This window comes from Rosa rugosa, chromosome 7 (assembly GCF_958449725.1).
Source record: "Rosa rugosa chromosome 7, drRosRugo1.1, whole genome shotgun sequence".
Taxonomy (NCBI): domain Eukaryota; kingdom Viridiplantae; phylum Streptophyta; class Magnoliopsida; order Rosales; family Rosaceae; genus Rosa; species Rosa rugosa.
In genome coordinates, this window is record NC_084826.1 from 5,512,971 (window position 1) to 5,524,181 (window position 11,211).

Consider the following 11,211-nt stretch of genomic DNA (forward strand, 5'->3'; position numbering starts at 1 on the left):
GTGCAGTAGCAGGATTAAGCAATGACGAGTGCAGTAGCAGGACAAGCGTACAAGTGCAGTAGCAGGATTGGACGAGTGCAGTAGCAGGATTAGGCGATGATGAGTGCAGTAGCAGAACATGAGTAGCAGAACCGGACACGAGTACAGTGCAGTAGCAGAACTTGACGAGTATGAGTGTAGTAGCAGGATTGGACGAGTGCAATAGTAGGATTAGGCGATGAGATGAGAGTAGTAGGAGAGTGAGGTCTGAGATTCTTTCTCTTAGCAACGTGTAGAAGAAAGATTTTTTTTTTTTTTTTTTTTTGCTTTTGAGAAGTAACATAAATGGATTATTCTCAAAAAAAAAAAGTAATATAAACAGATTATTCTCAGAAAAAAAAAAAAAAAAAAAAAAAAGTAGCATAAAGGGATTATTCTCAGAAAAAGAAAAAAAGTAATATAAAGGGATTAGAAGTCAAAATGAGTAGTTAAGGGGGAAAAAAAAGTAACATAAACGGATTATTCTCAAGGAAAAAAAAAGTAACATAAAATGATTATTCTCGAAAAAAAAAAAATAATATAAAGGGATTAGAAGTCAAAAGGAGTAGTTAAGGGTAAAAAAGTAAATTAACTCATGACATGTGGCAAGTAGAGAGCAGATTGTCCTTATTTGTAAGATTTAATCCTTATAAAGGGATTACAAGTCAAAATAAGTAGTTAAGGATAAAAAAGTAAATTAACTCATGACATGTGGCAAGTGGAGAGCATATTGTCCTTAAATGTAAACTTTTGTCCTTAAATGTTCAAAACCAAATGTTGTGGAGTTTTTTGTGTTTTGAAATCCTATCAAGAGGGTATATGTAGTTTGCTAAAAATAATATTTTCAGTTCTACCATTTAACTTCACATTACGGTCATTACCTCACTTCGCTAAAACATGCCTGCACATATCTCTTTATTAGGCAAAAAATTTCATTTGTTGAAAATGTGCAATATATGGAAAATTTTCCAACGACCACGGGATAGGAAAGAAATTTTCTCACCAACTATGTCAGATATTATTCCTTATGAGACAAATAACCGATTTGCTTATATTTCTTCCAGAATTTGATGCCCAATTGGACATGGTTTTACCAATTGAAATTATTAAAAAAAAATCTAAATTCAATGAGTAGTTGAAAATCAGTTTCCTTCGCAAAGGGAATGTGAAAAGTTTTGTCAGGATTAAGTTAGGTTGGAGGTTCGATCTCAACTATCTCTTATCTATACCATTATTAAGAGAGGAGGGTTTGTTAGCCAAAATCAAAAATTTTGACAGAAATGACCTTAGAAGATTAAAAAACTTTGAGACTTAATTAAATTACAAGGACAATTATGACATTTACAAAATATACTTTTATTATAGAAAAAAACCCACAACCCACTTTTTACTCCCATTATCTTTTCTCTGTAATGGCAGTTTTCTTTTTTATTTCTGAAAAAATAAAATAAAAAATACTTGCACATGCAGAACATGTGTGGAGAATGGTTAGTGTAAAAGTAAAAAAACTTTACCTTATATTTTCTAAGTTTAGGTACCGAAAAACTTAGCGTATCCAATATCAGACATTGGGTTGCTGTTCGTTCAATTATGGTCAAGTCAAAACAAAAACAAAAAAACCGATATATGTCAAATGTTAAGTGAGTATGAGTTAGCTTGCAAATCGAGGTGCAATTAGTTTCTTCCAATTGAATGACTTTAATGAATCGATGATTCTGTATGTCTACTAGACTCGTGTGTTGTCAAGACAGTGTTAGTTACTCATCATACTTGAACAATAGAAATAGTAATTCTAAAAAATTTCCAATTTACGATCCCAAGTTTTGTAATTGAGTATAGATTCTGACTTGAAAGGCACGTCACGTGAGATGCAAGCAAGCAAAATTATCTTATCAATTTGACCACAAGTCCGGAATCAGCAACACACTAACACATCTCAAAACATTGGCGAAATAAGTAGTTCATTTGAACTCGTCGTTATTGTTGTTGGACTTTGTTACTCCACTCGTTACGAGCAAAAGTGTTACACCTCGAGTTCAAATCCCTACTCCTTGACCTGAATAACAAAAAAAAAAAAAAAATGTGGCTGTTTAATACTGTTTAATATATTCCCTAAAACACTGGATTTTGGATAGATTTTTCTCTTTACCGATTTCCCGGAAATGAATTCATGCGGATAGCGACGGCACAAAAGGAAAGGTGCGGTTACTTCACTGGACCTGTGTTTCTAAGGTTCGCTAGATTTGATATGGGTTTGAAATCCGTAGTAATATGTCGAGCTTATAACTAGCCCTACTTATCAAATAAGCAGCTGGACTTATCAGGATGTGTCTCTATAAAAGCGAAATGAGACCCCCTTGTGACACAAAGCCTCGCAGATAGTGATACATTTCAGTGTCTCCTCTCTCTCTCTCTCTCTCTCGCTTTCTGTGCTCTGATGCTCTGCAAAGCCGTAGAAGTCCTCGCAGCCTGAGGAACATAATCCTCAGAATCATCCACCATTCGGGGTTCATAAGGTTTCTCTGAGCTCTGGTTTTGAGTTTGTTTGTGTGTCTACTGTGATTTTTGTTTCTTTTGTTAATGTAAAGCTTCTTCTTCTTCTTTTTTTGTTGTGCAGGAGATTAAGATAGGAGAAGAGATTTTTGGGATCTGAAATCGAGAATTGAGAGCGGAAAGATGTCGAATTTGTGCAGGGAATTGGTGTTACTGGTCCTCCAATTCCTTGACGAGGAGAAGTTCAGAGGGGCCATGCATAAGTGAGCTTAGCTACCCTGTTCTATCTGTTTTCATAATCATACATATGATCATTTGAGATTTTATGATGGATCAATCTCATATATATGCATGTCTGAAAGGTGGTTTTGGTGTTGTGTTTTTTTGTGTTTTATGATGATAATGAGATTTGAACTTCTAGTGATCTATGTCCTTGCATGGCCAAAAAGATAAAAGGCGTCTCAAATTTTTTTTGTAGTGAAAGTGGTCTGTGTCTTGTTTTTGGGTGGTGATTGTTTGGATCTAGCTTTTTTCTAACCAGTGAGGTATCTTCAGCTAATAGAAATGGTGAACTCTGCTCAAAAGGGATCTTTTGTGATTGTTTGAGGTTCATATATAGATCATTGGTTTAGATGGTGAAAAAAAAATTGATTTTGGCACGAAAGCTTTGACATGTATCTTAATTTGGTATCGAAACTCTAAATTGTTCAAATTGATGTCTAAAATGACTCATTATATCCGAAAAAGGTTAAATTTTTCATGAAAATGTGACATGTACAATATCTAACGAAAGAATATTCTGGACGCATATTTAATTTTGCGTATTAAATGTGGACAAATTAGAGTTTTGGTACTGAAATGTGACATGCATCAAAGTTTAGTACAAAATTAAGTGGACCCTAGTATCTATGAGCGGAGTTCATTTATGTTATTTACTTCCGAATCCAAGATTAATTTTTTTTCTTTTTTCTAGAGAGGCCGGATACCGAAAGCCTCCAATGGAGGGTTACTTTCGTATAATATCAAGGATTTCGAGTTTTTTTTAACATATGCAATTATGTTCTATCTTCCTCTCTCTGTTTCAATTGAACGATTACCATGTTGCAATAAAAGAGACCAAAGGGAAAAAAATAACATAAAATGAAGCTCTACAACAAGTATGTGACAAACAACAATGAATGAAAAGTTCATCTAAGTTGGATTAATAAGGGTGACCAACACCAGAGTTCTGTTTTAATTTGAATTTAATGAAGATACAAAGACTGAAGAGACGGTTCTTATTTCTTGCTAAACAAATTCTCTGATATAATTAATATGTGTGCAGTTGACTTTTTTAATTAAATCTTACTTCAACATTTGATTTCTTTATTATTCTCAAAATTGTTCTGTTTGAATTGATTGGCTTTGAACTTAATCATCATTTGTTACAAACTTGGGATCTTTTGTATTGTAGGCTTGAGCAGGAATCAGGGTTCTTTTTCAACATGAAGTACTTTGAGGAGAAGATTTGGACTGGAGAATGGGAAGAAGTTGAAAAGTATTTATCAGGATTTACGAAATTCAATGACAATCGATTTTCACTGAAAATAATGTTTGAAATATCAAAGCAGAAATATCTGGAAGCCCTCGATCGGTAATAAGTCTACTGTAGTTAGAGCTATTTTATCTTCTTCTTTTTTTGGTGAAGAGTGTAATCTCTTATATTTGTGTCTGTTTTGTTTGATGGATTATAGGAACGAGAAGGTTGGGGCCATTGACATCTTAGTCAATGATCTCCAGAAGTTTGCTCCTTATAATCAAGAACTTTACAAGGAGATCACACAGCTTTTAACCCTCCGAAACTTTCGGTAATTCTTTGCATGTTAAAAGTTACTGATCTGGTAGAATGATTTGCTTTGATACATGGTTTCCTTCTATGATCTAGTTAAATGATGAGGAAAAGTTGAAACAAATTGGAGCATATTTTATAGTAGATGTTTGATTGTGTATGCTCCAAATTGGAACATTCATTCAATACATTTAGGGAAATGTTGTAATTGATCAGGAACAAAACTGAATTAGGTACCAAGGTAAAATCCTGATTCGAGGCATTGCCTGATTTTCAACAAAACCTTAGAACCCCCATACATGTAAAATATATGTAATTAATCTCTTATTGGGAATTTCCAGGGAAAATGCACATCTCACTCAGTACGGCGACACCAGATCAGCTCGTCATAGAATGGTGGTAGAGCTCAAAAAGCTCATAAAAGCAAACCCTCTATTGAAGGATAAGCTTTATTTTCCTTCTGTGAGGTCAGCCAGACTGCGGACTCTCATTAATCAGAGGTAAGGTTGATATTCTTTTGGATGAATGAAGATGAGTTTTTTTTTTTTTTTTTCTTTTTTCTTTTTCTCATCTCATTGGATTTCATGTATAGGTCACTTTTGTACATTTTCTGCTCTGATGATAATTAATGAGCAGTTCACTGCTGATGACTCTTTCGTCATTTTCTTCAACTGAGAATTTTGCCTCAAATCCCTGCTTGTGCTTCAGTTTCAGATCAAAGTCTTATCTTTTCCTTATTTATCCATTATACCTTATCTGATTGCTTTAGAGCCTTTAGTTTAATCACACAATGTTTCTAGTTTGATATATGTTAGATTCTATTTTTTCCTCTTTCATTTTCTTCAGTGAATGATATGATATTAGAAAATTTAAAAGTAGAGGCTTTGCCCTTTATTCTTTTGTATCACAAGTACGTAGTCCTGCTAAGCTTAGGAAGGTCTAGTGGAATTGCTTAAACATTTTCTTATTATAAGTTGATATCGGTTGAGGTTACTGTACTAAGCCATTTGATACTTCTATGTAGTCTTAACTGGCAGCACCAGCAATGCAAGGACCCAGTTCCGAATCCAGAAATAAAAACTCTGTTCATAGATCATTACTGTCCACCACCTCTAACTGGTCCTCTTGCTCCAGCAAATGTCAATCAGCCATTTGCTGCAATTGAATTTCCTGCTCCTTTTCCCTCAATGGAAGGAGCTATTGTTGTATGTTACTATACATATTTGAAGCTTTGATAGTTCTTTTTATTTATTTTTCCCATACTGTAAGGATATAAATTTCTAAATGTTGACTGACAAATGTGTTGATTAATCTTTTACTGTGTATAGCCGTATCAGGCCCCTGGAGAAGGTAATAACTTCAATTGAGTGGCATTGTTATCAAATTGTTTTTCTTTCAGTCTTTTAAAGACTTTTTTCTTTTTTGCTTCTTGAGTGATGAAATTATATTTGCAATGTCATAGTGTACGTAAGATTCTATTTTTTGATTTAGCAGTTCCAAGCCTAAAGCAGCCAAGAACAGCTCTGGAAACTTCTGGTGGGGTTGATCCTTCTAGTACTGGTTTTACTGCTATTGACCGGATGGCGAAAGAACTGCAACATGTTCGATCGAACTTGGAGGTAATGTAGACAATATTCTGAAAGCTGCCGGTTTAGAATATTTTCTGTTGATTTATTCAACCAAAGTATGATAATAGTGTTCATTTTTCAATTAGTACTAATGTTGGTATTCTTGTCCTGCTTTACTTAATAGGGTACCTTTCAAACTTCTAGACTGCTTCAAACTTCCTGGTTGGTGGAGAACCTACCGAGAAATGTGGCTTATAGCATGCGTCAAGGATCTACAGTCACAAGCATGGATTTTCATCCTCATCACCATGCATTGCTCCTAGGTGTGATGGTTTTCATTCTTAAATTTTCTGTAATTTTGTTACTACAGTCCTTTTAATTAGGTAGACTCTCCCCTGGGCAGTCCCCATCATCTTTTATTGACTTTCTTGCTTGCTGAGCAGTTGGTGCTAGCAATGGTGAAATTAGTCTTTGGGAACTTGGAACTCGGCAGAGGGTGGCTTCGCAGCCATTCAGAATATGGAATACGGCAGCACGTTCATCAGAACTTCAGGTCTTTTTTAGTTACTTGTTAAGATTTGGCTATTTATTTCAGTGCTAATACAATGCTGTGTCAGGGAAGCACTTCTGGGTCTTGCAAGATAGTTAGAGTATGATGTGTAGGGATTTGAAGTGGAAAATTATCTTATGGTTTACGTTTTTATACAGAGCACACTTGCCAATGAAGACACATATATATCTGTGAGCCGTGTTACATGGAGTCCAGATGGGAACTTTTTTGGTATGTACAGTTCTGATATTGAAAGTATTCCTCAACATCTTGTGTGTATATCTCATTGTTTTTCTTGCTGCAGGAGTTGCATTTACTAAAAATTTGATTCACTTGTATGCTTTTTCTGGAATTAGTGATCTATGCCGGTATTTGGAGGTACATGTTATCACGGTAGTTTTTCAGATTGACCAAGATGGCTAATTTTGTAACTGCTGCTCGACTTGCATCTCTTTTTGGTTGCAGGTTGACGCCCATGATGGTGGTGTGAATGACTTGGCTTTTGATTATCGAAACAACGAACTGTGTGTTATCACATGTGGAGATGACAAGCTAATAAAGGTAGATTTGGAGTTCTCATCACAAGACTCGATTTACATTACAAAATTTCCCAATTGACTAAATGAGGTAAAACAGGTATGGGATATAGCAGGACGAAACTTATATAACTTTGATGGTCATGAAGCACCGGTCTATTCAGTGTGTCCTTATCATAACAAGGACGTTCAGGTATGTTTTGGAAAATGATAAAGAATTTGTGTTTTTGATCACTATTTTTGTTTTTTCTTGTTTACTTCATTTCGAGAATTTAGAAGCAACTGTATTGGAATTATTAATATAGCATTCTTTTTTACCTTTTTCTTTACGAACAAGTTTTAAGTGCTTACATTTAATGGTTAAGGGGTCTTAAACATTTTGAATGCTCAACTCCACTGCCCTGCTACCTTGTCATCTACATTTCTTCATCAGCACGTGCTGTTAACTGTGTACTTTTGATTTTCAGTACATATATTCAACTTCTACTGATGGGAAGATAAAGACCTGGATGTACGACAATGGGGGTCCTAGATCTGGCTGTGATGCTCCTGGCAACTGGTGTACTACATTGCTTTTCAGTCCGGATGGTAACCGGTATGAAACATTTCAAAGATGGACCTATACAAATTGAGAATTTAACAAAATGTTATTTCTTGTTCTGCTATCACTTAGGACAGTGCATGATTTATTTCATCATAGCTGAAATGTCTTGTCATTTCATCATAGTGTTATTGTCATTTTCAGAATGTTCTCTTGTGGAACAAATAAAGAGGGAGACACTTTTCTAGTTCAATGGAGCGAAAATGAAGGAATAATTAAAGAAGGAGCAAAAAAGAGAATTTATTCTGGGTTCGGTAAGAAATCTGAAGGGGTTGTGCATTTTGACATAACGAAAAAGCATTTTTTGGCTGTGGGTGAAGATAGCCAGATCAAGTATTGGGATATGGACCATGATGATATCCTGACTAGCACGGACGCCCAGGGTGAACTGCCGGTAGTATTTTGTTAAAATTTCTAGCTAAATTCTGAAACTCTGGCTGATGCTGATACTATCATTTTATATGTTTCAGAGTCGTCCTCGCTTGAGATTCAACAAGGAAGGTAGTCTTCTTGCTGTCACAACGGCACATGAGGGATTCATGATACTTGCAAATGGAATCGGACGCCTGAGAGTTCATGGAGTCACTGCAACTTATCGTGACAGGTCGAAAGATCCTACTGAATCCACTGCAAACAAGGTTCCAGTGATTTACTTGGCACTTTGTTTTCTTATTATCAACTCTATTTCATCCTTACATCTTTATGGACCTTTTTTGTTTTTGTCTAAACAGGCATCTGGCTCATCTTTGGTTGCAAATGTCAGTGAGGCCAATAGGAAATCTGACAGGGGCTCTCCTGCTAGGTCTACAACATCTCAGGTTAATTTTTGCAATTCTCTTAGTGTTCTGATAATAAAGGGGGTGATACTATTGTTTGCCTAAGAATGTACATTTTGTGTATAGGCAACTGAAATTCTTTTCAGGGTATATAGAGGCGCTTCTTATCCTCACAAGAGGGGAGTAGCCTTGTGTTTGCCTCAAAATCATCAGGTCCAAACACCTTGCTTGGTATATATAGAAGGGAAATTAGCCTCTAGGAACATTTGCTTTTCATTCAGCATCGATTATGGTCATATGCATTCATGAAACATATTGTGAAGTATATGTTTGATATGATATCATCGTATTGTTGAGGGTTTGTTCTTCTTATGAGATAAATAATTAATTCTTTTTGCTGGCATAGCATTGATTTCATTATTTTGGCTCTCTCTTTCAAGAATGGAGCTAATAATGGAGCTAATACCAAGAGTAGAAGTTCCAAGAAACGGAAAACTGTGGAGGAGGTAATCAATAAATCCAAACCTTGGCAGTTGACTGACATTCGGGATCCTGTAAGGTGTCGTTTAGGTGTTATGCCTGAAACAGATAATTCCTGCAAGGTATGTTATTAACGTAGCTCATGATTGTCACATTCTATTGTATCATCTATCTGCCATGAAATGCATAAACCGTTGCATTCAAATTTAGGTTGTTCGACTCCTATATACAAGTAACGGTACTGCCATCTTGGCACTCGGGTCAAATGGTGTACAGAGGCTGTGGAGGTGGCCCCGTACTAGAGGTCGAATTTCAAAGGTAATACCTAGCCAAGAGAAAGTTCAATTATTTCCCCTTGTCCAGTGTTAAGTTAGCTTTGTGAATGGATCTTCTGAAGTTGGTGGTTGTTTACAGGCCAGCGCCAGTGTTGTTCCGCAGCTGGTGAAAGGGGACAATGGTCCTGTTATGGCCAATGATGTCTCAGGTGTCAACCTTGAAGAGGCGGTTCCCTGCATAGCGCTCTCAAAGAATGACGCGTATGTAATGTCAGCTTATGGTGGAAGGATCAGATTATTCGACATTTATAATTTGGCGGTAAAGTACATGAATTTTATTTTCTAAAACTGAGATCCTTCTTTTTTTTTGGGCTGGCCTTGAATTTCTTTGAGTTGTAGGTAATGATAACTTTCGGGGAACTTCCCCCTGCACCAACTGAAATTGCATTCAATCCTCGGGATAATAATATCATGGCCATTGGAATGCAAGATTGCACCATACAGATTTTCTTTTGTAGACTTAATGAGGTAATCCATCTCTCTTTCCTTTTCCTAGTCTATTCTTAACTTCTTCACGTATTTGTATAACATATGTCGCATCACTAATATAACTTGCATGATTTATCTGTAAATTTTAGGTAAGAGCAATCTTGAAGTTTCACAAGAAGCGGATAACTGGTTTAGTTTTCTCGTTCTTTCTTGGTATACTCGTTTCAGCTAGTGCCGATGGTCAAGTAAGTCGAAATCTTGTTTCTCTAGCTGTTGATTAAGAAAAAGTAAAAACAAGATCACATGATAACCATCTAACTATAATGTGCAGATATGTGTGTGGAGCATTGATCAATGGGAGAAGAAACAATCTGTTGCCTTATGTTTAGGTTCTGAAAAGACACCTGAGGGTGCCACTCAATTGCAGTTCCACTGCAACCAAGTCCGCTTACTGGTGTTTCATGAAACACAACTGGCAGTTTATGATGCCTCAAAGATGAAGCTCCTCCGGCAGGTAGAAAATTTAATTGGGTGTTTTATGTAAACAATGTCGGGTTACCTATCTGCTCACCTTGATTTTGTTCTTCTATTTCAGTGGCTTCCACACGGTATGCTTTCTGCTCCCATACGTCATGCAGCATACTCCTTTGACAGTCGACTGGTTTATACCGCCTTCAGTGATGGTAACATCGGAGTATTTGATGCCAGTAGCCTAAGACTGAGATGTCGTATTGCTCCATCAGCATACTTACCGGAAGCAGTCTTGAAGAGGTAAGATTTACGATAACATCCAGAATGTACTTTGTGCTGTGCAGCCATGATCATATTCTTGTTAATCCTGTTGTTTTAAACTAATCTTTTGGTGTACTATATTGCAGGACCGATGAATTGTATCCTCTTGTCATTGCAGGAAATCCCCATGTACAAAACCAGTTTGCTGTTGGGTTGTCTGATGGTACTGTTAAGGTCATTGAGCCATTATTTGGTGACTGGGGGTCCTCCCCACCTCCTGATGATGAAGCTTCATCAAGTGCCAACAACAACCACTCCTCCAGACAAGTACAAGTATGAGCGGAACCTTCAACTTTGTCGCAGAAGTCCTTCAGCTTTACTTCATTGTCAAGCCAAAGCCAACAAATAATTCAGGCCATAAGAAATAAAAATTCAGGCCAAAAGAGTAGTTAACAGTCTCAGCTCATAATAAGTTAACAGTGTCCTGTATCCTGATGTTCAGTGTATTCATGTTGTGTTCCTTGGAAAGATTTCTGTATTTTGAGACATTTTGCGTTTGGTATCTGATTTCCCTAATCTCATTCATATACGCTTTCCTAGAACACATGGGTTAATTCTGCTACACCAAGTAAAGCCCAAAAAGAGAGTTCCGATACTATAATAGAAACCAAAAAGAAAAATTACAATCGGAACTACTGTACTAGAGGTCCTAGTATCCGGTTGTGTTTATAGGTGCAGGAGTGTTTTGTGTACTTGAACGAAAGTGATCCACGAAGATTTTACTTGACTATCTATGGTTTCATCATGTGTGCTCGAAATAGAAGTTTATATAAATCATAAATGAATATGAATGCCCCGTCCCGAT

At 36.4% G+C, this 11,211-nt stretch overlaps 1 protein-coding gene across 2 annotated transcripts; it reads left to right on the forward strand.

Annotated features, from left to right (window-relative positions):
• Positions 1-2,397: 2,397 nt before the first annotated feature.
• Positions 2,398-10,935, forward strand: LOC133723414 (topless-related protein 3-like). 2 transcript variants are annotated; one of them, XM_062150242.1, is made up of 27 exons: positions 2,398-2,534; positions 2,636-2,774; positions 3,965-4,144; positions 4,245-4,358; positions 4,681-4,839; positions 5,364-5,544; positions 5,668-5,689; positions 5,834-5,958; positions 6,092-6,230; positions 6,351-6,460; positions 6,616-6,688; positions 6,762-6,835; positions 6,923-7,018; positions 7,094-7,186; positions 7,461-7,588; positions 7,739-7,988; positions 8,065-8,232; positions 8,326-8,412; positions 8,497-8,583; positions 8,811-8,972; positions 9,061-9,168; positions 9,265-9,444; positions 9,525-9,653; positions 9,764-9,859; positions 9,946-10,128; positions 10,210-10,385; positions 10,493-10,935. In XM_062150242.1, the coding sequence occupies exons 2-27, from the start codon at positions 2,695-2,697 to the stop codon at positions 10,683-10,685; spliced, it is 3,393 nt and encodes a 1,130-aa protein (XP_062006226.1). In that variant the 5' UTR covers positions 2,398-2,534; positions 2,636-2,694; the 3' UTR covers positions 10,686-10,935. The 2 variants fall into 2 exon arrangements, with proteins under 2 accessions (XP_062006226.1, XP_062006227.1); XM_062150243.1 differs by lacking the exon at positions 8,497-8,583.
• The last annotated feature ends 276 nt before the right edge of the window (positions 10,936-11,211 follow it).